We start from the raw sequence: 27490 nt of genomic DNA, 5'->3' as shown, positions 1-27490 counted from the left end.
TTGCACTACTGATACCATAAGACATGAAAAAGGTTTGAACAAAGTTATGAAATCGTTGCCTAAAAACCTTTTCTGTTTCCTGCTTAATTGCTGTTGTCATAGCTTTATCCAGCTCTTTTTTGGACTCTTCTGCCCTCTGGCTAAGGAGCAAACACTTTGTCTTAGCTTCATTTAGTTTCTGTTCCAGAATAGTCTTGTCTTCTTGTGACAACTTTTCTCCACTCTCTTTCAAGAAGGCTTCAGTATTTTTCACAATCTCTGCCAGTGTCTGGGCACTTGTTCTCATGTCTTTTTGTATCTCCTTTTGATAAAAAAGAAAGCAAATAGGAATAAGTAAATTATTAATGATATCTTTCCAATTAACTTTATTGGAACTATCTATCTTCTAGAGGTAAGCACCACACTGGTCCTTCCTAGCTGCACATGAAACATTAATAAATTGCAGACAATTATTAAAATCAAAGGCAAACATCTGACAATGTTGTTGCAGCTCAATCAAACTTTTTTTTTTAAATTGCAAATCTGTTTCTTTACAGTTATATTCAGACTGAGGCCACTTTTTTCCCTTTGTTTAAGGATTTAAATACTGCGTTTCCACATATGCAGAAGAACATATATCTTATTTTTTTAGAAATCAAGGCTCAAGTAAATCTACTACATTGCAGTTAGTAAAGTGAGTCTCCTGACAAATTCTAGTCATTACTATCCTAACAGCAAGCTGCTGAAAGTTAGCTGTCTGAATGGAAGTCAGAAAATTGTATTCTTTCCTGGGTGAAAGTTTTCCCATATTTCTTGGGTTTGTTCAGGCCAGAGATAGCGTACAATTTTTTTTTTCTTCTATTGTAATCAATCATTTCAGTCTCTCAAGAATGTTTACTTTCATTGAATTTCATAGAGGACAAATCTTTAGTTTTAATTTACCCAAAGCAGTTTTCCTAGTCTTCCTCCCAATTATCTGAGAGGACTTTAATTGTAATTATAACACTCTTGAATACATTCCCCCCAGTTACTGAAACAATGACATTTTTCACTTTCTTGTGCAGTGTAACAATCTTGGAGATGCAAGACAGAACATTTGATCCTCATTCTAGACCACAGATTTTGCAGCAATTTTCGAATACAGCAGCTAAAACTGCAGCTCATTTTAACACTTCAGCAAGTACATGAGAAATCTGTTCCTGGGGACCCTGCTTCTCCTGTGACCAAGATCTCTGTGCTCCCTTTCGAACAGCACACTGAGGATGAAAGCTCTGACTTGATAGAAAAAAGACTGTTTATAACCCCCATTCCCTCCTAAGACACACTTTTTGAATGGCAATTCTAAGAAATCAGTCAGAAAATAACAACTAGTCTGCTAGGCAGTCACAAACAGCTGGTGGGAAAAAAAAGAGGCTGTATCAGTTCTTGACTCCCCAGGAATACCCAAATTAGGCCATAAATCCTTAAGACAAGGAAGATATATTAAAATCTACCCCAGGGGTGTCTGTATGACTGACTAGAAGAACAACTTTGACAAACTGGATGCATTACTTCAAAGATAAGTAAAGCAAGGCAAGATGAGTAAGGAAATTTCTCCTTTTACAGAGAGTTGGAGCTCTACAGTGTAGTGAACTAGTAAACTAGGAGGGGGAAGAAGAAGAGTACCAAACTCTTCAGTCCTTTAACTAGCATAAACTCAATTTCTATCAGGACAGAGTGAAAGCTTAGAGATTACTGGATACAGCTGAAGAGCAAGGAAAGCAAACCAGTTCAAAGGGGTTTGCTACATGAGGACACCAAAGAGATTGCAATAAACACTAATAAGAACCAGAATTCAAACAAAGCAAGAGTGAAGCAATGGACAGCCTAAGGCAAGAGAAAATATTGCAGCAAAATTTTTCAAAGTACTCTGAACAGGAATAAACACTTCCTGATATCAGTTAAAAAGCTGGCTAAATTATTTTAGCATAATAAACATGGGTGATTTTATCACATTTAACAGGAACAATCTTAAGCTAATATATTAACAAAATTCACACCTGCTTCAAGAGTGCTTCTTGAAATGTGTAGCACATACTCCCTACTCTAGTGTGTCCTCATTTGGAAGTTTCTCTTGTCCTACTGGCACATACTGGAGTGTATTCAGAAGCAACAGTTTAAATGCATGCAACTAAGCCTTTAATTTTGGTAGGTCAAACAAATCTATTTTATTCTCTTCTCACATGGCAAGCCTTGTTACTCAATAAAAGAGTCGAGTCACTCTCCTCTGCCCTCAGCCTTCTTTAACTTCTCTGACTAGGATTGTGCATACCTCCTGTTTGGTCTGGTATTGTTCCAGCTCAGCCTTGCTGTCTCCAATAACAAGAGACTGTCGCTGTCCGATGAGTCGATTTTCAGTCTGTGTAAGCAAATCACAGATTTCCTGCAGTTTCTCCTTGCATTCCTGCTGCCGTTCAGCCACGTCCTATATTAGAGCCAAGTACAATGGAACAGTAAGACAAAAAATCCTCACTTCAGGAACTCTAACAGACATTAGAAATCTTTGAACATCAATATTGCAAAGCAATATTTTTTAAAGTATGCTGTAAACATGATAGCAGTGGTATAAAGAGCAAGATGAACATATAGAAGTTATGGATAAACCTCAAATATGTTTTAAGTAAAAGAGACCATGTTTGATGGAATTGCCCAATAGAGGTCTGGCCATGCACATATGTGAAGGATGAAATCTCCAAACAGCAGGAGTGAAAATCCAGTCTCTTAACCACTTGAAACCTGTGGTAAACACTATTAATTCTGAAAAAAAGGACATCAAAACAGAGGTTAGTTGTGAATGTGAGTTAGCTCTTTTTGGTATGCATAACATGTTACCTGAATAGAAATTGTGAACTTTTTAAGCAGTAGAGAAGAACAAAACATGCAAGCTCATTGTTGTTACAAAGTCCTAGAAAACTTATCTGTGCCTTTCCTAGACTCAATTTTATGCTTCTTTCACAAAATATAGTAGAAGGAAATGTTCTTGGAATGGCAAAATAATACAAAGTCTTCAGAATATTAAAGCACTTTTATTTACACATAAACCAGGGCCTGAGGTGGTGATTCTGAGTCCTAACAGCACTGCTATGAGAGAAGAGGAGGTGCTGTTAAGCTGCAGCATCTTATCAGCAGCCTCTTTCACTGTAAAAAGGCTGCTTACACTTGCTGAAGAAGTGGCTGGCCCAACTTGACTCACAGTTTTCCCAGTGCCCACACCTAGAAGTGCAAGTATCTTGGCTGATTCAATCATCTGTTTGTCCCTCTAGCCCATGTCAGTCAAAACAATCCATGCTACACAGATTTTAACAAATCTGGTTTTTGGACTATGAAGATCTAGAGAAAAGATCACATAAGCAGACCTGGCAAACTAAAGGGAAAGAAAATCTTCACCAAGACCAGAGTGTTATGGAATGGTGCAATAGCAAATTCAGTGATCAATATAGCTCGGATCAATTACTGATAGAGCTGCGGAAGAAACAACACTTGGGAGAAACCTCAAGTAAATTTCTCTCATTGTTAGAAAGAGCAGACCTGTGTCTGTTCTTAATTTAATATGCTGTTTCTGTGAATATACCAAGGAAAGACAAAAATGATAATTCACCAAATTTCATCAATATCATTTTTGTAGAACTACAAATGTATCTGTAGTAAAAAGGGAAAAGATAGAAATACACTCAATATTGCATGCTGGTATAAAAATGCCTCATCCATAGACAGAAACATTCAGCACACATTTACACAGAAAGGCAAACCTTCTGATCACCCAGCTCTTGCACTGCCTGTAACTGAGTCTCTAAACTTTCCACTTGAGAAGTTATTGCTTCCTGTGCTTCCTGAAAAGATTTCTGGGTGGTATTTAAGAGCCTCAGCAGCTGTTTGCTCTGATTAGGAGAAAGATCTTCAGCATGTTCAGAAATGAAGAACTGAACATCAAACGCAGTGGACTCCAGTTGCATTTTTTTACAGCTGAGCTCTGCAGCACTGTTCTGTAAATGAAGTGAAGGCAATTACTAGCAACAAAGAAAAACTGAGTACAAATAAACCACAAGTATGCCTACCATCTCTTCTTAGCCCTTATCCCAAAATGCTTTTGATAGACAATTTAGCCATGGAAAATCAAAACTCAGAATCATACTGTCCATTCAGGTATGACGTTAGAACTTGCACATGATTTGCCTCAGGACAGCTTGTGTCCAAGGAATAAAATACATGATTTTGTACATCTCTGTTTCTTTGGTCTCTCATAGATGTTTGAAAACTGACTGATCTTCAACTCTAAAAGATTTATGGCAGGTTAGATGTAACATTTTTAGGTCTGAAGAGCCAGAAATTTCAAAATATATACTTGAAATCATTCCTATTCTTAACTCCATAGCAAGAATGTCACCATTTCTAGAAATGTGGCAAATTCTGCCAACAGCTATGTACTGTGGACCCCCTATGACCATACCATTACTATGGAACTCTATTTAAGCACATTAAAACAACTAAAATATTTTTATTAATCATACATATTTAAGTATATGAACTTTACTAAAAATTTGATCTGCTTTGTTTTCCATTACTCATTTTATAGAGTGTGGAATTAAGATACCTTCTATCTTTTCCCATCTTGTGTTCTCACATATAATTGATTTGGAAGACAATTAAATGTCAGTAAAGATTCTGAACACAATGCATAAAAATCCAATTTTATTGCAACAAATGTAAGTAGAACAAATATCTTTCTCAGTAATCCTAACTTTATGAAACTTTTTTTGCAAGTGAAAAAGCAAATTAACAAGATTTTATTCCTGGATTATCTAATAGTTGTCATCTTAAGTAATTACTTCTAATAATCTCTTTAGAGGTTATTGAGAAGGAATCAAAAATCCTAGCTACTAATTAATAATAAGGAGCAACTTTTGTCAGAAACAACACCTACCATACAGAGCACTTACTTTAAATAGCTGTAAACTTTTCTTCATCTCTTCTATATCATGAGTATTCACTGTGAAACCATTCACGATTTCATTGTTCTCTGTGATCCAGTCTGAAAATGTCTGCAGTTGGTTTAAAAGTTGCTGGTGTAATCCTGCAAGCTTAGACTAGAAAGGGAAGTTGTATATTTATTTATGCTCCTGAAGGCTACTCACATTTTCTACTATATTAAATTGAATCATACATGTATCTTTATACTAAGATAAAATAAAGAAAATCCAAATTCCTTTATTTTAGCCCAATTACCTTGAAGTAAATCAAGGTAAAAACATACACTGCTAAAAACATACCATTTCCAAGTCAACAGCACAGACTATTTGTTTTGCTCGTTTTGAAGATCTATCACAGACCACCAAAAATGCTTCCTGCAAAGAGTCATAGCTTATCTTTAGCTCTTTAAGTTTCTCTTCTGGGATATTCCTGTTACAAGACTTTAAGAATTCTTCTGCCAGTTTCATGTCCTTTTTTAGGATAATTGCAAAGGTAGCCAGTCCTGATTCAAATGACTATAAAGAGAATATATAAAAAATGCTTTCAGTTACTAGGAAAAATGTTTAAATCTGAATTGCTTTAATTACATTTTGAATCTCCCTTTTTAAATCTAAGGGCTATTTCTAGCAGCCATCACTGAAGTACAAGCATAAAGAACATTTTACTTACCTCTAGCTGTTCCAGTTCAGCTTTTAGTATTTCCAGGCTGTTGCTAATAGGCTGCTGTTTATCTAGGTGGTTTTTCATATCTTGAAGCACTGCCAAATGTTCTTCCATTTTCTGTGTTAACTTTAAACATTGCTGTACTCCATCAAACTGAAAATGAGTTTTAAAAATAAGAAAATATTTTCCAAACTGACTTGAAAATAAGCAATAAAAGTCCATGGGTTTCTTAGGATTTATTTTTAATTTAAAATTTAATTTTTCAACCATTTTTCCATTTCAATTGTTCTTTCCAGCACTCAGAAATATCCACGCAGTTCCACTAACACAGGACACTGAGCACATATTCTTGTTACTTACCATGCTAGTGGAGATGTCTCCCACGACTGCTTCTTCTGTTTTCAAAACAGGTTCAGTAAAGCCTTTGGACAGGCTTTCTGTCTTCCCATGCTCCTGATCACGTTTCCAAGTAGTGGTTGTTTTGTCTGCCAATGTTTTCTCTTCATCAATTTCTGATCCAAGTTCTGATTGTTCTGTTGAGGAAAGAGAATAAACCCCATCTCCTTTGCCTTTACCTTCATGCTCTGTGGTGCTATCAGCAACCTGTGAGCTCCTAAGCAAACCATTTATCAGCTCCTCTAGCTTGCTTGTACTTTCATCTCCAAGTGAGATTTGAAATAATTCCAGAAGTTCAGTGGTAGCAAGCTTGGGAACAGGAGCTTTCATGTCTGTTTCACTCTTCCTTTCATCTGAACCAGCTGTCTTTTGCTTGCAGGATTCATGCTTCAGAATGTCATGAAGAAGATCAGGACTTCTGCAATCAGGCCAAAGCAGTGAAGGAGCATCACTGTCCTTGGGCTCTGTACTCAGCGTGGTGACCATTAATGCATTTCTAACAGCATTGCTTATTTGCTTCAGATTTAACCCACTAGGCATTTCACTCTCAAGCTGAGTGCTTCTAACCATTTTAAGTAAATTTTGCATTAAAGTTCTGGTATCAGAGTAACTTAGGGGTTCATCTTCCTCCTTGCAGTAAACATGTCCCGTTTTCATTTTCCTTTGTAATATATTCTGTAAGTCTTCCATTAGTGTATCAGACACATCTGCTGATTGTGAAATACCTTCCTTTACTAGAAAGTCTTTGCAGGATCCCATTTCTTTTTGCAATGACTCCATGGACATTTGTTTTTTGAAACCATTTCCAAGGGAGGAAGTCTCACTGACCATGACATTTTCTCCCTTTGTGTTTTTTAGCACCTCATGTTTGCTCTGGGCACCGTAATTCAACTTAGTCCCCATGCTACTCAGAATTGCAGAGGAAACATCAGTGGTATGGGTATGTCTCCCAGTAGGTTGCACTTCACTTCCATCCCCTAATTCTTTGGCATCCTCAATACTTCCTAAAGCATTTCGGGGGGAAATTTCACTATCATTGCTGCTTTTGTTTTCTGGAATGTCTATAAGAACATTGTCAGTATTTTGACAGTTAAGTCTCTCTGTTTGTTTTGTTATGCTAATCTCCTTTGGCTTTGCTGTATCAGGTGGGGGAAAAGAGTAAGTGTTACATTCACTTGAATGCATTTCTTCCATATTTAGCAGAAAATCCTTTTCATTTAGTATACCTTTTCCCCCTCCTTCCATGTCCTCAAAACAGAATTCAATTTTATTGAGTTCTGAATGACCACCGTCTTTTATGCATGTTGTATGTTGTTTTAAAGAAACAGAAATGTTACCATCTCTCTTAAATTCATCTGATCTTGTCCCTTGAATGTCAAGAAAACCTTGATCAATATTTGCTTTTTCTTTACTTGCAGCAGGAGTTTCTCTAGCAGCTTTAATTACTGTTGCATCAAATATTTCCCCAAGGTTTTCCATCTGAATGGGACTATTACTTAGCCTCATGACACCACATTCCTCCATAATATTTACTTTATTTTTATTTTCTGTGAGAATTTCAAAACCTCTTTCTACTTCACCATGTTTCCAACTGGTGACTGGATGTATTGGGTCCCTATTATCACTCACATTAGGGGTATCTGTAAGGAATTTATTGTCCATTTGGGATGAACTTTCCTTTAGTTGTTCCATATAATTTAATACTTTCTCTTCTGTAAGCTGTGCCTCTCTCTGTCCATGATTTGAGTGTAATATTGGCATGGTATTATTGTCTTTATTCATGCTATCAGTAAAGCATTCTGAGAGAAGCAAATTTGTCCAGGTACCTTGGTCTTCATCAGCAGCTTGCTGTAGGTAAGCTGTCACATTGATGTCAGATTTCACAGTACCATCAAGAAGCTGAGAACCTGGAATTCCAAACTGTGTGTCATTTTTCTCTTCACTCTTAGTGGACATCCATTTAGTGTCAAAGGTATTTTCAGACTGAATAGGCTCAGTAGTATCTTGCGGCATCTGTTCACTTTTGATACAAGTCCCATATTCATCTTCTGTTTCCTGCTGTCTGGCTTCTCCACTGGTACATGAAAGACCAACACATCTTTCTTCAGAAATATTTGACATTGATTCACATATTACTGGGGACAGTTTTCTATTTTCATGGTTAGAGTGGAATTGCAAAGTATATCCTGTCTTGTGGCCTAAAGAATAGCAGCAGTCATCAATATTCTGATTGTTTTCATTGCTCCTTTCTACATCTTCTACAGACATAAGCAGCTGGTCACCTTTACTTATACACTGATGATGTGAATAAAAAGTATCTATTTCATCTTCACTGTCAGAATCAGTGTCAGAGTCATCATAACTATCATAATCCTCCTCATAATCTTCCCCCTCCTGCGTACCTTCAGATTCCTCCTCACACAGGTCACCTTCTGCTTTCATTTCAACTTCCTCATTCCTGTCTTGTACATCTGCTTCATACATATTCCGTAAATAGCTCATGGCTCCTTCCTTTGTTCCTTCACTCTCAACAGTAACTGGTAACTCATGCTCCTTCTCTCCAAAACTTCCTGTTCTTTCCCTTCCCTCAAGGATTTTTTCCACAGTCTTGGTATTTACAGAAGCTATAGTTATGCTCTGAGGCTGCCCTTGCACATTTACATGAACATTCTCTCCAGCATTTGCTGCTAGTTCTTGAAAAGAGCTGGTCTCTTCTCTTAGGGTTATTCGACCACCTCTCTCCTCCAGAAAACCTAATGGAACTGATCTCCCAGCCAGTTCTGGCTCTGGTGTATCATCATCTCCCAACTGCAAGGTGTCAAACCCTTCATCACCTTGAGAAGTGTCAGAGGAATCATCATCATCATCATCAATTTGTGGAGTATCATAGACATCGCTGTCATCATCATCACCCTGAGGTGTTTCATAGGCATCATCATCATCACCATCATCCAACTGAGAGCTGTCCTCTTCAGAAGCTACCTCACCAAATCCATGCTGCAAGCAGGTACTCTCAAGCTGTGGGATGTCATCACCCCCCTCTAATGATGAGTCAGAACTAGTGTCACATGGCAGCAACCTGTGGAATATAAGATCGCTTTCTTCTTCTGCCAGCCTTTGTGCTGTGCTGTTACTGTCCCCCAGAGGTGGGCCATCGTCTATGACAGTATCACCACCCAATGAAAGCCTATGGTGCATGTCTATGCTGTCTTCTAGACACAGTTTATTCTGAAAATCAGCACAATCCTCCAGGGATGGCCTTCCATGAATATAAAGACAGTCCTGTAGGGATAGACCTGTATATTCCCGAAGAAGTTGTGCACCATATCTATTGTCTTCAAAGTTTGGTGTGAAACAACATTGACTAACCAATTCTTTTTGTAGTCTATATTCAGTGTCTGCAGTGATGGATGAATCAAGACTTCTCTGAAAATTATCTTTCTTGCTGTTATCCAGTACCATTCTGCTACCGTCAGCTTGCAATATGGGAGGCCCATATTCCGTGCACCTTTCCAGCTCCATGTGCTTTTCCACCTCCTTCCATGTTTCCTTATCTGACAAATCATTCACACTCAAGGAATTTTGTAATGTTTTATCATTCATGTTTTCATTATCCAGACTGTCTCCCACACAAATTTCTTCTTTTGCTGTTTGTGATAAAAGTCTTGTATTTGAGTCATTTGGAAGATAACCTTCAATGTTTCCTGAATTTGTCTGCTGATTGTTATGCTTACAGAGTTCTGTCCACTCAGAAACCTCCAAAACACCTCTCAGTTCATTTCTTTCCATGGAATTTTGAGTGCTGCTTACTACATTTCTGAGTTCTGCAGGGCTAGTTAACTGCATCTCCTGTGTATAATCTGATTGCTCAGTGCCAAGAGTATTGCAAACATCTGGCCTGCGCACATGGGAATCTTCTTGTGAAGATATGTAATTCCCAAAATCATCAAACTGATTACATATCCTGTTATTACAAGAATTCTCAGCACCTGAAAGATCACCCTGAACACTGTCTGCTGACTTTAGGTGAATTCCTTTTGAACTTACATATTTGTTACTAAACTCTATTTCTGACACACCAGCATTGTACCCAGCACTATCACCTTCCAGCAACGTATTGATGATTTCTTCCAGTTGTCCATCATATAACAAAAGTCTCTGTCCAGTGTTTGCATCCATATAACTATTTACCATCAGGTAAGACACAAATAGTTTCTTAGCTTCATCTAGATTATGACATACAGCGTCTTCTGTGCCAGAAACTTCATGTTCCCCCTCACAGCCATGAAATACAGATGGCAGAAATTCATAAGTTGATAACCATTTTGCAGCATTTTTACAAAGGGACTTTAATTCTTCTACATTGGGCATTTTATCTGGTAAAGTCACATTGGTCAAAACAGATACAGTATTACTGTCTATAATCCCTGATTCTGCAGCCTTGTCAAGACTGATTATTTCACAAGTTTCTGGAATGTAAAGTGCAGCTATTTTCTTTCTATCATTCAGTATTTTGAATGCCAGCTCATTTGTAATCATATCTTGGTGCAAAGAAGTTGATACGGGGAATATTTCACCAGTGTGAGGCCAAATTAGTCCCACAAAGCCTCTCTGGGCTTCTAATACCAGCAGAGCACTGGTAGATGATATTAAGTTGCATTGCACAGCTTCATCAACAGTCAAGCGCCGTCCTGAATTTTGACAAAGGATTCCACCAGTCTGAACCTGACGTGTGAGGATCCCACAAGCAGTGTCCTGATCTATCATCCCTTGTCTCATGGCCTCTTCCACAGTCATTCGTTTCCCTGAGTCAGGGTCAATGATACCCCCAGACATTAACTGAGCACCCAGCAGCCTGAACATTGTTTCCCTGTCAATGAGCCCTTCATGGGCTGCCCTCAAAATAGTTACCTTCCTTCCACATTTGAGCACAATTCTCCCTTTTTCTTGTGGTTTCACAGGTAGGAGTCTTAACCCTGTTGCTTCATGTATTATACTTCTATGAACCATCTGTTCAAGGGAAATTTTCTCAGCACAATTGGGGTCTATGAGATCTTTACACGTATCTTGTCTTTCCAGGAGTTTGGAATATAATGTTGGAGAAATGAGATTTCTCTGGAAAGCATTCTGCAAAGACAGCTTTTCTCCAGTAGATGGCAAAATCAAATACCCACTTGAAAGCTGATTCTCAAGAATTTTAACAGCCAGAGGTTCTGAAATCAGACCTTGTTCTAAAGCTGAAACAACTGGAATATTTGCTAATGATGATTCTGACATAAGCTTCTTTGCATTACTTAATTCTTGCAGCTGCAACAGAATCTGTTCATCAATTAAGGCATGGACTTTAGCTTCTTCCAAATCATAACACACTCCTAATTCTGGAGAAATTATTCCAGAAAGAATCAGCTGATTCTCAAGCAATCTAATTCCAGTGTCATAGTCAAGAAAACCTCTTAAAATAGACTGAAAGACTGAAAGGACTTCTCCAGTTGTTTGGTCAATGACACCAGCAATGACTTTATTCACCTAAAAAGGAATATAAAAGAAAAGTTATCATCCTTTTTGGACTGTATGTTTAAAATAGTATTTTGATTTTGAAAGCATGTTAAGCATAAAAACATGTACTTACCAGGCCTGGAGGAATGTTGTGAATGTTAGCAGCTCAAATGCACAAGTGATCTATGTCAGTCATTCAACAGCACACGATGTGATAAAAGATTTAAAACCAACATGCATCTGTGAATTGAGAACCTATGCTTTGCATACATAAATAGGGTTAGTGAAAGACAATAGAAGAAATGATTGCAGAGAGGGCAAATAGAACATATACCTGAAAGGCACATTTTCATGCTATAAATGTCTGTGAAAGGTTAGAATATTTGGAAACGGTATGTGATTCAACACAACCATGCTATTCATGTTTACAGCATACAGCATTTCTGTATATACACTCAACAATACAGAATCAGATACTCCAGTACCAAATATTGCATTTAGTTTGCATGGAAAGCATGAAGTCAGTTTGACAGCATTATTTGAACTCATTACACAGACTCTGCCTCTGTATGTATACGAGAATACTCGCTCCATATTTAAGACTAATATCAATTAACAAATATATTCATAGTGTCTCAGAGAAAATTATGTCTTCCCATTTTCATACCCAGAAAAAACTTTAAAAAACCTGAAAATCGATCGCTTCTAGGACATTTCTGAGTGATATATGGGAGAGATTAACATAATATTTTACAGTGTCATTTTTGCAGCAGAAACACAGACTTATCTAGCAGTCAAAGAATGGCTTGTAAGAGAAGAGTTAAGAGATGAATGATTTGCTTATCTTTCTTCATGCAAGGCACACATTATTAAGACTCTTCAAAAGAAGTCTGATGAATAGAATGCTCATGTGCACAGGTAAGGTCACATACAGTATTTCATAGCAAATACACAACACCTTCAGTCAATTAAATATCTAGTTCCTTCCACACACTGTTAATTGCAGCTTCTTCGTTTGCTGATCATGTGTGGTTTGAAAATCATGCAAGAAATCTCAAGAGAAACTGAAATCGATGTTTGAATCTTGTTACCTTTTCTTCCATCTTTTCATCACCCAGATGTGCTTCCTGCAGCTGCTTCAAAGCTTCGTTGGATAACAAGCTGTAGCTTTCCTGGAGGGATCTAACTTGCTTTTCCATTTCATGTCTCTCTTCATCTGTCATTCTATTACCAAAAAAAAAAAAAAAAAAAAATTGAAGGAGGAGATCTCTGGGTAATTTGTAACTTGTTGGGAGTGATCTGCCTACTTAAAAATGAGGAGCACAAATTAGTACAAGTAGCCTGGAAAAAATACAGCTTAATTACAAAGATGTTCAAAAAAGCTACAACCTGATTGCAGTTATTCAGGAAAAGAAGCATTTAACCTTTGCATGGGCCTTTGTTTACTAATTGCCAGGCAAAACAGGTAACATAACCATCAAGGAGTCATGGTCATGAGATACCTCAGCAATTTAGTAACTTTAAATCTCTGTTTTCAGACACGGATGAAATAATCTTGTCATAGGGAGTTCAAGTATTAATTTACTACTAACTTGTTAATTATTTTGATTTCAAATGAAATTTTAAATATCTAATAATTTTAAGAAGCCCAGAGGTATACAAACCAAATCAAATTCTTGAAATTAACAAAATTGCATCAAGCTTCACCAAATGAGAAGATAAAAAACTCCCAAACTGTATGTGACATGCAATTAAATCTATAAGGATATTATTTCTTTCTTAGAAAACAGTATGTATTGATTCAATTAATTTACATTATTTGAAAAATAAAAAATGGCATACTTGTCACTGTGCTTAGCTAAAAATGACTGCGTAGTCTGCAGAGCTTCAGCTATTTGTTCCTTCTTGGTTGACATTTCATGAAGGGAAATCTGAAAAATAAATAACCTGTGTTCAAGACTTAATAATGTACATAAACAAACAAAACAAACAAACAAAACCTTATTTATATCTGGGACTAATCTCGATAATAAAAGAGCTTGATTTTTTAAAAAATTCTGGCTATCGGTGGAGCAATATTATTTATCGTAATTGCATCATTTACATATGAGTAAGTAATTGTTATATGTCTTTTGATTAATCAAGCTGTTTTTAGAAAACTATTGGGCAAAACAAATACAATATTTCAAAATGCTATTTGATGGGAAATTAAGCAATCATTTAAAATCACTTAGAGTTGGCACAGTTTATAGCAGCTTTATAAAGGTTGTGTATGATACTCATGTTCAAGTTGCTTATCAAAATGAGAGATAACAAATTTTTGAAAAAATATATCAGAAGACCACAAGCCTTCATGAAATTCAATAATAGGGACAAATGCAATATAAGACACTAGGAAAAAATGAATTATTAATTAATGTTCTCCACACTATCAGTTCTGTGCCATCCCCACTGAAGGACTTGTTCTGGTAGAGGAACTTGTGGGAATTTCATCTTCTAACTTTCCTGAGAATCTCCCTGCAGTCTCTTCAAAGAAAAGCACTCAAAGGCAAATTATCAAAAGGGAGTTCTGCAAGCTGGAGATGCTTTCAACATAGGTGCTAGTTCTCAAGCAAAGTGCTTGGGCCTTTCATTCTCCTGGGTCTGGACACAACCAACCTGCCCTTGTCTGCATTGTACCAAAGGGCCCAAAAAGTCTCCCTTTGCAATGACCACCAGCAAGCCACAATCTCATCACTTGTACTGCTTGCACAGGAACTAAGAGAACCACTGGATGCACTATGCAAGAAGATGAGGTGAGCAGGCTGAAGCAGCAGATGGGATCACAAAAGCCACTTTACTCAGGGAACCAGTGTCACTGTGGCTGCTGTGTGCACCCTGTCACTACTGGCATAGCTTTTTCTTCCCAGTACCTGGCTACACTCCACAGCAACCCCTATCCTGTGTGAAATGTATTTCAGCTGACAATATATTTAGCTATGAAATCACTAGTTTCTACATATTTCTACACAACTTATCAAGCCATCATTGCTATTCAGTGGAGACACAAACCCAGGCACCTCTGAAAGGTGCAGCCACCTCACCAGGCCATTTCTGAAGGGCAGCAAAGACACTCAGCAAACACCCATCTCCCACAGGAAGCCCAAACAGCCAACTCACAAGTTACTCACTGGAGGCTCAGGCTGGACAGAGGAGATGATACCCACAGTTGCTGTGGTAAGCTGAGATATCCTTGATATCCTGAGATATAAGGAGTTGAGAGCTGGCCCAGCACTGATAAAGGTTTGCAGTGCAGTCATTAACAAGGGCAGAAGAGGACCAACATTGAATGCTTTTGCAAATCCTGATTTTAACTACTAGCAATTTACCAATCAATATGTTCAAATCAGTGCAAGCTTGATTCCTCCTGTAGATATAGGGACAAACTCAGAGCTAGCACTGGTCCTCTTTGAACAAGCTACATGCCAGAACAGTGGTCATCAGAACTGCCACTTCCCAACAGCAAGCTGGACTTAGGCACATGCTGGTCCAGTGGCTCTGGCACCAGAAAGCATCACCAAAATAAAAACATAGGAACAGAATGCCAAGAGGACCAAAATCATGTTTGCATGATGACAGATCCAGCAGTGTACTGAGGGACGTGGACAAGACACTGCTCTGTCCCTCTGCTGCTCAGTGCGCAGGTAAGCCTTCACCTACTGAAACTTTTTAGGTGTAACTAATCTATTTCATGGGGCAAGCCCAGCAGAGAAGGCCCTAGAAAGGACATGAAACTTCACAGATGGAAATTTATGGTCTGAGACACAACTGCACACAGTGACAATGTCCTGTTAAATACAAAGGCAACAAGATGGGCCACTCCAACAGCATCTGGACTAGTGTGATAACAGAGAGGCCTCAGCCAACATCTGCTGTATTTCCTAGGACAGCAGTTTTGACTATACCTTAAGAGGACCACTCAGATTAATTTTTCAAAAGCAAATAAATAGAAACTTGGCCCTCAGGCCCCTCCTACCAACTTTCTCCTTCCTGGTGCCCAAAATGCCATCCTGATAGGATGCACTCTCCCTCTACAAAGGCTGACATATGGTGTGCAGGGTCAAGTTTCTCTAAACTGATATTTTGCAGTGTCAGAACATGTCACATGGTAGGTCTGGAAAAAGCAGTGGGAGTAACATGCTTGTATCCCTAAACATTGATGTTTATTTACCCAACTCTCTACTCACAACCAAATGTGAATTATGTTCTGTGGAAAATGTGGGTGGTGATTTATAGGGGGAAAAATGTATTTATGGATTATTTTGGCATTTTAATCAATGTAAAAACCTAAAAAGAGGAAGTGGTGCTTTATCAAAAGACATCTGTGTACCTGCTGCTTAGGTAAATCTGTCTTTTCAGCCTTTTCTCCTTCTTCTTTACTGAGTGTCTTGCTGAGGTTTGACACCCATTTCAGTAAATCCCCAGCTTTCTCAACATGTTCCTTCTTTTCCTCTTCCATTGATTTCTGATGAGTGCCATGAATTGTAAGGAAACACGTAAATGCAAATTGTTGAAATATGTAACATTAATGTGTATAGAATCACAATTCTATCACAATGCTATTATTATCACCACATAAACATTAAATAATTTCTTTTTTATTTACTACCACATGCATTACTATGACACTTTGATGTTGGAACAAAAATGCCACATAATTATAAACAATAACAAAAGAATACCTCAAGTGATTTTTAATTATGATAAATGTGCTTATTCATACACACATACAATCATTATAAAATGATTGATAGCAAGAAAAAGCATAGCTTCCCAGCCACTACTCAGCAGATAAAATCTAAAAAGCATTTGTATATAAAGTATCTTTGAATTGCTGCCTTTGCATTACCCTCAGGTAAGGATATGTACAACCAGTATAGCATAACAGTATTTTGCACATTATGCACATGGATTACCAAATTACAATTAGGAAAAATACATTGCTTTTATGTCTACAGAAACAATAAAAAATAAAAGTAAAATACTTAGACATTTAATCTTTTTCTGCACAGCAAAACATACCCCTTTTCATACAAGTGCAATCTGATAGGTGGACATTTATCAATACTGAGAAAACCTGCTTAAGCCCTTCCATGTACCATAAGTAAAAATGAAAACATTTTATTTCAATGGAATTTTTAAAAATTTGATATGTAATTGGAATTCATTTGTCTATTAGAGCAGGAAACAGTTCTAAGAAAAAAATACTATGAAATAAGAGAAAAATCAGGACAGGAAACACAACTTTCTGGTGTAAACAGCCCCTTAAAATTAATGAAATATCAGTGTGAGAAAAAGTACTGATGCATGTGTGCTTACTGCATTGCAGATTTAATTCTTGTATATTTTATTGCCACTCTTGTAAAACAAATGGTATCTGCAGACTGCTTTGTAATTTTAATTTAAGTAACGGGTCATATGAAATACTACACTGTGTTCACTCACAAAATGGTCAATCCCCTCTCTCTCACCTTATTGTAGGAATATGATTCTTGTCTCACCGAAATCTACCCACTTTGAACTCCATCAATTTCATTATAATTTCTCATTTACACTACCTACATGTAAAGTAATGACAGACAAGGTCTTCAGGTAAAGACTAAACTAATTAGTTGTTCATAGCAATTAGTTTTACAGCAACTAATCAATGCTAGAAAACACCACTTATGATTTTCCATAAAGGCCATCACAGATATTTTCCCTAACTTTAACAGATTTTAACACAGAGCCCAAAACTAGTATTAATATCTTTTGTCCACTATGAATTATAGTAAAGACTGGAAATTCCTGTTTTCATGGGCTGAGCTGCTTCTAACAACCGCAGCCCAGTGTGGCAATCAAAAACAGCTCTATCTAAAGCTTCTTTGTAGGTTATCTTCTTCTTAGTTTTGGGGCATGTTAAAACCTTACTGTGCGATTTTTCGTCCTTCATCTTTGTAGCTGTGATAGCATCAATAATACCATTCTTAATTGCATCTTCCATTGTTAATCTGGAGTGAGACTTTGGATCTATCAAGCCACCAGTCAAGTACTGATACTCCAGGCAGCGCATGCCCATTTCTTTGTCTATGGCACTTAAATGCACAGCTTCAACAGCTGACATAACAGTGTTCCTTACAGGATGAATGATGCCAGTAAAGATCAGTTCACACTGCTGGATTTGCTTAGCACAACCATCATCAATTAACTCCCTTTGCAAAGCCTCTGAAACACTGTACTTTTTCCCTGTAAATGGATCAATTACACCTCCTGTACTAACCTGAGCTTCAAGACATCGGAGGGCAGTAACTCTGTCTACCAAATTTTTGCGTGAGGCTTTCAAGACTGGAATTCTTTCATTGGTTTCAGAAAGCCAGAACCCTGCAATAGGACTGTTTAAGTCTTTATTTGGCTGTGAACTGCCAAGTAAAATATCACCAAACTCATTAACTGTGATGAGGCCCTCCTTATATTTGTTGACTAATGCTCTGTCAATTCTACCCTGATTTAAGGCCTCCTCAATATTAAACTGCACACCCGTTTTAAGATCTGTAAGCAAAAGAAAAGAATTTCCATCAGAGTCAAAACACGTAGACTCCTTCCAATCAAATTCCTGTTTCGAAAGCTCAAGATATGTAGCTTTATCAATGTAACTTTTTTTATAAGCATCATATGAAGTCATTTCAGTTCCTGTTTCAACATTTATTACAGAAGTTTTATGACTTTTCTCTGCTGATGGGCTGCTTATTTTCCTTTCGCCAACTGGAAGCAGAAAGCATTTACTGCTTACACTGAACAAACACATTTTCAGCAAATCACAGTAGTACATAGCTTTCCTGTTATTTGGATTGTGAAAACATTTTGCATTACTTGAAGGTTCATGCAAAAATTTTAAAATTGTGTTATTAAGCAAGCCAAGTTGCACAGCAGCTTCTGGAGGTACACGAACACTTCTTACAGGATCAATAACCCCCCCACAAGCAATTTGAGCCTCAAGGATATTTTTACCTTTTTGTCTTTCTAAAAGTTGAGCTTCCACAGCCTGAAATACTGACAGCACTTTGCCAGAACAGCAATAACCCAGAACAGCTTTCTCTGCCTCAAGCAGTCTGCTCTTGAATTCACTATCTGCAAGCCCTCTAACAACTGAATCATCAACAGAGAATTTCTGACCTGTTGTGGGCTCAATAATGAAACCAGTAGCTGCTTGGGCCTCTAAAAATGCTAAGGCCAGTGCTTTTCCCATTATTTTTCTCTTTGCTGCTAAAGCAAAAGAGAGTACCTCTTTGCTGGATTCAAGGTACAGCCCAGCTATAGCTGTAGGTTTAGTTAAAAATTTTTCAAGACTTTTCTGAACCTCATCAACAGTCTTCTGCCCTGAAATGAGCTGCTCAACAGTGAGCCTGTCTAAAAGTTTAACTTCAGTCAACTGCCTGGCAGTTACATCTTGTCGGAGACCTTGAAATTTAATAGCATCATATTCCTCTGTAAAATATTCCAGCTGAGTAGCATCATCAACAGTTCTCAAAACCTCTTCTCCTAAGAAAGAGCTCATCTTTGCAAAGTCTTCTTTCCTAAACCCTTCTGAAGTTTTGTATCCCTGAAACATTCTCTCTTCATTACCAAAAGTCTTGTCATTTTCTTGGTTTAATGTTGTGACTTCAACATGCATGTCATAGTGCTTGTTCTTCACTATCTGTAAATAGGAAGTTTTTGACACAGTGAGAAATACAACTGCAGACTATGCTGTACACATAATTCACTCCTAAATCCACCACCAGAGAAACCAAAGAAAGAACTTGAATGCAAGTCAGAAAGGAGAACTGCTACTAGGATTGGCGAGCAGAGATATAAACAGCTTGAGTTTTGAAGTGCATTTGCCATTTCAAATATTTATTCAATAACAGGAATATGACTAGACTAAACATCAGTAACTGTTGTTTGTAACTATATGAGCTTACTGCTGTTAATCAAAACTTTGGCCAATAAAGATAGAACAGAGTATGTGAGTTCCTATTTTCAATACAGATTTTAAAAATAATCTTTCTTAGACATTAACAAACCTGGTAGTAAGGTCTAATATAAAGCTTTTTGTGTTAAGTAAGACAGAAGTGGTTCCCTTCACCAAGACAGGAACATAATACTACACAGAATAGTAATAAAGCATAACCAAAACCAACCAACCAAATGAACTAGTAAAAGGCACTGTTAGGAAGACAAACCCTCACAAGATGTAGTTTGTACCTCCAAGGGATGCAGTTTTACCAATCCTAATTCATGTTTTGTGTCTTCTCCATGTCTCATGGTTTGTCTGGAACTGTGTAGGCTCCTGTTTCTCAGTGTGTCCCTTTCAGATGTTCCAGAGATTTGGCTTGGTTTATCAAAAGTTATCTGGAACTGTGTACTCGTCTGTGAAACAAACTCCGTAAAAGACTGGGAACTTGAATCTTCTAATGATTGGTTTATGCTTGACATCTGAAACTGCACCTCTCTTGGCATTGTGTCATCAGCACTCACGTACAATGTATTTTCTTCTATTTGATCAGATTTAAAACCTGATCTTTCCTGTTTCTGCCTTAACATAGGTGAGGTACGTGGAGGAAGCTGTTCAAATTCTTTAGCTGCAGTCTCACTCAGGTAATTGAAGTCATTCCCTCTTCTCTCACAGCTCAATTTAAATCCTGAATCTTGGAGTTTATTATTTTGCTGAACTTCATTCTGAAATGAAAGAAACCTATGTTCACTCTCCCTGATCTGCAGCTCCATCTTCTGTTTCAAGCTCTCAACCATGCGCTTCTGCGCTTCCAATTCTTCCTCGAGTTTCCTGCACTTCTGGTGATAGTCCATCTCAGCCTGCTTCCCTTGCTGTAGTTGTTCATGACATTTTTTGAGCCTTTCTTGCAGATCTTCCATTTGCCTCTTGTACAACATGATGTTTTCCTCAGCCATATGCTTTTCCTGCTGAAGAGCAACACATTCTAGTTTTATACCAGATATGTCCTTTTCTGTGATGCTATGGGATTCCAGTAATTTTTCAACTTTTTTCCTGAATTCCTCTGCAGAGTGTTTAAACTTAATAGATTCTTCCTGAAATAGAATCATCTTCTTGCGTGCCATCTGTTCATCCAGAGTCTTCTGATGGAGTTCATCCTGCAATTTTTTTAATTTGCTGCTTAGTTCTTGTATATGAGCTTGCTGTAGTGCCATCTTCTGCTCACTCATTCTCTTTTCCACAGTTAGAGCATTCATCTGAGCATTTAAATTTTTAACCTCCCGGTCAAAGCTAAGGGTGGAAGCATTTTGTTTATCACATTTTTGTTTATAGTCACTAGCTAAGTCTTTTGTTTTTGCAAGATCAACTTCTAGGCTTTTGATTTTACATATGAATTCTTGCTCAATTATTGTTTGTTTGTGCAATTGTTCATTTGTTGTGCGCAATTGTTCTTTGAAACCATCTGCTAGAGCTTTCAAAGAATCGTTTTTCCTCTGAATATTTTCTTTTTCCAAAGTCATCTTCTCTGATTCAGATTGAATTTGCTTCATCAGTAGTTTTGTTTCAGTGTTCCATTTATTAAGGTCTTCTATCTGTTTTTTCAATGTTTCCGACACCTGATTGCTTTTGGTTAATTCATTCTTCAGCATCTGAATTTCATGCTGGTTTTCTTTCTCTACTTTCGTTTTTTGAAGCAACTGTTCTTTAATTTTCTTATATTGGTCTTGAAGATTATTTGCTTCTCCTTTACATGACTGTGTTCTGTGTTCAGCTGCCAGCTTCTCTTTTTGAAGGGAAGTGATTTGTGAATTTAAATTTTTGATAGTGATTTCAGTTTTTGTCTGTGATCTGGTTAATTCCTCTATTTCTCTTTTTAGCTGTGTCTTTTCTTGCTGAAGAGACTTCAGGTCCTCCTGATAGTTCATCTTAAGTTTTTTAAGTTCCATATTTTCTTGCATCACCTCTTCAGCTTTACCTGTGGTTCTCTGTAACTGCCTGTCCAGTTCTTTCAACTGCTGCAAATATCCCTGCTCTACTTGGTCTTTTTCCTCCAACTTAATTTTTAGGCATTTAAGTTCACTGTTGACTTTATCTAGTTTTTCTTTTAATAAACGAGACTTTTCTTCTGTTGATGATTTTTGAAGCTCTATTTCATTCAGTTCATATTTCAGGTCTTTAATAGTTTTATCAGCTTTTTTGTTAGCAAGGGTCAACTCATCTATCTTTTGTTTAAGCTCTTCTACTTTTTTGGCTTCTAGTTTCCTCTGGAAACTTGTAATTTCAGAATCAATCCTACACTGGCTGCCTTGCCCAGCTGTGAAAGTTGGCAGGGAAGTTTCTCTAGTTACAGAGTATGTGCCTTCAACAACCTTCTTTCTGGATTCAGTTGTTTCTCTTTCTTGGAGTTTTATTTCTGATAGGTTCCCTTTAAAGTCAAGATCTTGTTCCATTTGCTTGATGAGCTTCATAAGTTTCTCTTCTCCATCTGTTTTTTTCTTCAGTTCCTGCATCAATGTTTTTTTTTGTTTCTCTAAATCATGAAGATTAGTATCTTTTCTTCTTAGAAGCTCTTCAAGGTTTCTTCTGGTAAAGGTGCTTTCTTCTATTTGATTTCGAAAAGCACGGAGGTTTTCTTCCAATATACTTCTTTGAGTCTCTGCCTGAAAAATGAACTGCCTTACACATTCCAGCTCCTGTTCTGCATCTGCTTTCTCTCTCTCAATGCTTTCTAGATCTATACGACACTGCTTTGCCTCTTGCTCAGCTTTGGTCTTCTGAAGACAGATCTCTTCCATCTCCTTTTGCTGCTTCTTCCGCTCTTTTTCTGCAGCTTCTCTCACTTTAGGGAGCTCCTGTTCCACTTGGTTTTTTTGTTTCTTCATATTCTCCAACATCTCCTCAAGTGTTTTTACCTTTCCCATGAGTTTTTTATTCTCATCAGCTGTGCTATTTTGCTTTGCCATTAGATCTGAATACGCCTGACGTGCAGATGCTTCCTTACTCTTTAAAATCTGTAAAAGAATAAGATAAGTTGGAATGCACTTTTTGTAATACAGCATATGGAATGTATTAGGCTCTTAGAAAAGCAGAAGGGAAAATACTTACTCATGCATACATGGTATGTCCAATAAGCAGGATGAGCAGTTCCCACCACCATCACCTCTTGAAGGCTTCAGGAAGTTACCATTAGCCAAATATGAAACCCTTGACAAAGACATCCACAAAGCGAAGAAATCCTGAAGCTTCTCACTACAGTCAGATGCCTCTTAGCAGAAAGCAGCACCAAACAGCTCACTTTGGCTGTCTCTCCAAACAAATAGGCAGAGCAAACAATGACCCAAATACAGTGTGCAAGAACTCACAGGGAGAAAGTGGCCTACCATTTCTCAACCAGTTCAGCAGAAGCTGGAACAAGGATTTAAGCTTGCAAGCACAAATGACACAAGAAAAGTATTGAAATCTCCTCCAAGAAAAGAAACAGTATCTTAGAGCCAAGATGCAGCAGCTCCAGAAAGAGCAGTATCCAAACCCCTGTACATCTGTGCTCCATGGTGTGCTCCCCAGTCCCAGTGCCCCCACTGACCCAGCTGGGGACTAGTAAGAGCACAGCTGCTCTGCAGTGTAGACACAGAAGTGTAAACATGGTAATTCGGAAAAGCCTAATGAAAACCAGTTGGCTGGTAGTCTCCATATATTGGCAGATCCAGAGCAAGTCTTTTAAGCAAGAAGTGTAATCACCAGTAATAATATGGTTGAAACTATACATACCTTGTCTTCATTAGCACTGTTGTGGGCTAAGTTACCAAATGTGAGCTAACATGAAGTAAGAACACACCTATATTCCTATGACCAAACAGGGCATGAAGGGTAACAACAGCAACGTTTTCAAACAAGCCATTGGGTTACTTAAAATTTACCAGATTTACTTGATTTTTCATATGATATCTGAGACCTTTCTTAAAAGGCTAATGCAAAGGCAGCTTCTTCAGTTCCTCTCTATATTTCCCTGAATTATGATTTTGAACAGTCCCCAATAGAAACAAAGTATGTAAATTGATTTGTTATAAGATCTTTTACGCTCACATAAACACAAAAATCTAATGTATTATGCTTGGAAAAGAGACCTAAAAATATAGATACAGTAACAAACTGCATCTTCTTAGATTTCATTTTTGTAGTCAACATGCTGAGCATCAGCTGGGTGGAGAAAAGGATGGCAAATATTAACATAAAATAAACATAAAGGTTAATTTCTAAGAACTTAAAAATCTTAAGCATCTCAAAATGTACAGTAATTGATACATGATTAGCATATTCATTGTTTAAATTATGTTCAATCAATCTTAAATCACTTGACCTTGACATATTTTGTGATTCAAATGTTGATTTGCATTGATTTAGAATCATTCTTAGATTAACTCTTTCATTTGCATTGCATAAAGACTCTGGTACCTTAACAATAGTTGTGCTCCTTTTCTCTTCATTATCTTTCTCTCTCTTTTTTTGCTTTTCTTTTTTTTCAAATGAGGCTTTTATGCCTACTTTGTCACCAAATATTTTCTGGAGTTCAGTGGTTTTTCCAGGGACCTTTGTACTATTACCCTCATCTCTACTGTCTACCTCTGAAACTAGCAATAAATCTTTGCATTTCTGACCCTGTTCTAGCCTGTCTTCTCCACTCTGCTTCTTCTCACTTATATTTATGCTGTCCAAACCGTAAGTGTTACCCAGTGGTATTTTCTTCACACTTACTTTCTCATAGTGACTTAAAAGCTTTTTTGTTAATTCATGTTCCAATAATGGAAAATAATCCTCTCCTCCAGAAAAAGTTCCTGAGTTTTCATTTAAATCACCAGCATTTCCTAACAATTTTGTACCTAAATGTTGATCATTCTGCAGTGGTGATACTTGAAAATCTACTGGATAGGATTCAGAGACTTTTGCTGCACAGTGACTCTCTGAAATATTTCCTGAAGAAAGAGCCAAAATTTCTTGCTCTGTATTCTCGGCTTTATCTGAGTTTAAATTTGATTTTTCTAGGATTTCATTTTCTACTAGGAAGTAATCTTTATCCAGAGATGCTTCCTGCAGTTTGTCAATATTCCTTTCAATACTGCAATAAGCACCTGGATTGCTCATACACTGCAAATGTAACTTTGTTTTCTCACTTCCATTGTGCACTGCCAGCTCTCTGAAAGAGGACGCAACTTTCTCTAAAGGTGTTGCATCTGTTGCACGTGAAAGAGAATCACCTTTTTCACCACACACTTGAAACTCTCCATCTTCAGATTTTAAAGTATTATGGCTATTGCTTTCTGTAAAGCAATGCTCTTTACACTGGCATTGAAAATGAGTTCTCTGTGAAAAATGTTGCTGGTTGTAAGGGTTGATACCCAGGGCCTGCTCTGCAGTTTTTGGAGTTACTTGAGCTTTCTTTGTTGTTAGCTCAAAATCAGTTTCTGATTGCATCTCACATTCTTCCTTTGTTGAAACATCACTCCCTGTCCTTCTTGAATTTTTTCTTCCTGTGGTTTTGTGTATCATTTCCACTTTAGGCAACTTCTTTGATTTCCCCTCTGTTTTCTGTCTCTCTCCATTAGCAATTTGTTCATTTAACATTTCACCAGGATCATTGTTCAGACTCACACAGATTTCAGTTGATACAAAACAATCTTTTCTGCCATTTTTTTCTTCTTTACTTTGGTTACCAAAACCCATTAAACTCTCCCGTTCTCTATGTAGCTTACTGTCTCTGTTGCCAATAATGCTGCTTTCTTGACCACTGACATTTAGAAGTTGTTTAAAAGTTTCAATTTTATCATATCTCTCTACATTTAATTTTCTTGTGTTCCTTTCCAGTTTATTTTCTGGGTATTCAGGTTTACTGGAAGAGTTCTGGTTTTGCAAATATTCCACATCCATCATGCTTTCATTAGATTTCTTTTCTTCTCTCAATTCAAGATCTTCATTATATCCCAGATGTTGAAAGACTTCAGCTGACTTCACAGGTTGTTGGAGTTGACTCTCTTCTGGTAAACTCTGAGCATGACAGCACATGGATTAAACTGAGACATGATGGAAAGTATCTTATTTTTCCCTTATTCTCTGTTTTCTTAATGCCATTACTGAGAGTTAGGAAGAAAGAGTGGCATAAAATAAAATCTTGGAAGAATCACAGACTTTGGAGGTCTGTGAAGAATTTTTCTTTCCTGAAGAAAAAAACCCCCTCATTCCTCTTTTGAAAAAGATTATTCTTTTTCTGATTTGCTACCCTGATTTAAAAAAAAAAAAACAAAAAACCCATTATATTCTTTTGAAACTGGAAATCTGTTTAGGTTATCTTCAAAGAAAGATGTCTTTATCTACCAAAGATTTAGAAAGCTTACAGGTGGTAGAGGAGGAAGGAAGATGGAGGGGTACTTGATTTAAAAAAAAACAAACAATCCTGGAGACTCAGAGCAGACTGATACTCTAAACATTTTGAAAGATTCCACTTGTTCTTGAAGAACATGAAGCTTATTGACATTCATGGATTTCTTGATCCTTGTTCTTGACTGACTTTTTATCTTTGATGCCATTTCATTATTAGGCATACTAAATCCTCAGTTATAACAGCTACATATCAACAAACATTATGTATTTCCATCAGTTTGCTCCACCACTTGATGATGCCCAAAGATACATGCTGTTGTTAGTGTTGGTTCAGAGGTATTCAATAGCAAGAAAAACCAATAAAGACAAAATCAGCACCAGAATTATGTAACATTCATTTAAGACCTGTTTTTTACTTTTAACAATAATAATAAAATTTATACCCACATGGTAGTATTCTCCAATTTTATCCAATTTATACTAAAACAATGTAGTCCTTAAGAATGATGAAATAATCTCTTTCTGAGAGACACTTTTCAAAAGAAAGTAAAAAATTTAGAAGGTTGGGGGGTTTTTTCTATCTAATTTTTTGGAAGGTTTGCTTTGCAGCAAGCATGTATTTTGAGTAATTTGTCTGCCTAATTTCAATAACCTACTCTTGCTAGTAAGATCCAATTCTAAGCATAAATGAAATGCTGTTTGACCCCAAGGAATCAATACAGTAGAAAGGCAGACGGAAAGAAAAAAACTGAACAGATCGAATTAACTTCAGAAATTAGTCAAGAGTGCACCTCATCTCCCTGTTGAAAGAACTTGTTGGTTGTTAAGTGGACCAGAATGTACACTTTGGAATATTAAAAATATGTATAAATAGCCTTCTTAATGTCTGCTTTTATCCAAAAGATCAAGCCCTAGGATATTAAAATTGAAAGTATTAGTATTTCAATTTAAACTACATCTTCATCAGAATTCAACAAAACATATAATCTTTCTAGGTGGAAGAACTGGTAGAATGTATGGATGGTACAGGACTTTGCTTACCTGAATGATAACAATGTTACACTACTTTCCTGTACAATGTGCACCACATAAGAAAATTTAGTTTTCCACATCTGCTAGTAACTTTGTTAAGTATTCCAACAGGTATATTGCTCTTTGTTTGCCTAGACATTCTTTTTGCTTGGTTGACTGCCAGAGAATGACGTACCTCTTCCTCTTCCAGTCTCTTCAAAGAATCACCTGCAAACTTAATGTACTGGGTCATCAAGGTCACTAAGGCAGTGTACCGAGTCCGTAGATCCATGAACTGTAGAGAAACAAAGGGGGAGGGTAGGTGTCATAGAGGTAAACACTCCCACTAAGCTTAAAAGGAGTAATAGACACTGCTCTAGAACCTATCCTGATTTTGGTTTCAAAATCATGATTGTAGAATTCAAAGTTCCAATTTTGATTCCAAAATTTGATGCTGTCAACAAGGTGCACTTGAACAAATATACCCTAAGGATCTGTGAGCAGATCCTTAAGAAGAAGAAACAGAAGACAATGTTTTGACTTTACAATCACTTG

General features: G+C 37.2%; 1 protein-coding gene across 9 annotated transcripts in view; it reads right to left on the bottom strand.

The window, feature by feature from the left end:
* DST (dystonin) overlaps positions 1-27490 on the bottom strand; it is a 291855-nt gene that overhangs the window by 101028 nt on the left and 163337 nt on the right. For 4 of the 9 annotated variants that reach the window (XM_039726446.1, XM_039726455.1, XM_039726411.1 and 1 more), the window contains 11 exons: positions 27132-27230; positions 15911-16045; positions 13384-13472; positions 12633-12765; positions 6010-11571; positions 5656-5802; positions 5286-5501; positions 4956-5102; positions 3768-4001; positions 2291-2443; positions 68-301 (listed from right to left, as the gene is read on the bottom strand). In XM_039726446.1, the coding sequence (XP_039582380.1) occupies positions 68-301; positions 2291-2443; positions 3768-4001; positions 4956-5102; positions 5286-5501; positions 5656-5802; positions 6010-11571; positions 12633-12765; positions 13384-13472; positions 15911-16045; positions 27132-27230 (7149 nt within the window). Of the gene's footprint in view, positions 1-67; positions 302-2290; positions 2444-3767; positions 4002-4955; positions 5103-5285; positions 5502-5655; positions 5803-6009; positions 11572-12632; positions 12766-13383; positions 13473-15910; positions 16046-24004; positions 25592-27131; positions 27231-27490 lie in introns of all 9 variants that reach the window. The other 5 variants (XM_039726416.1, XM_039726422.1, XM_039726430.1 and 2 more) reach the window with 2 other exon arrangements.

Source organism: Passer montanus, unplaced genomic scaffold, assembly GCF_014805655.1.
Source record: "Passer montanus isolate IOZ18808 unplaced genomic scaffold, ASM1480565v1 scaffold11, whole genome shotgun sequence".
Lineage (NCBI taxonomy): Eukaryota > Metazoa > Chordata > Aves > Passeriformes > Passeridae > Passer > Passer montanus.
This window is presented reverse-complemented; position numbering and strand designations above follow the sequence as displayed.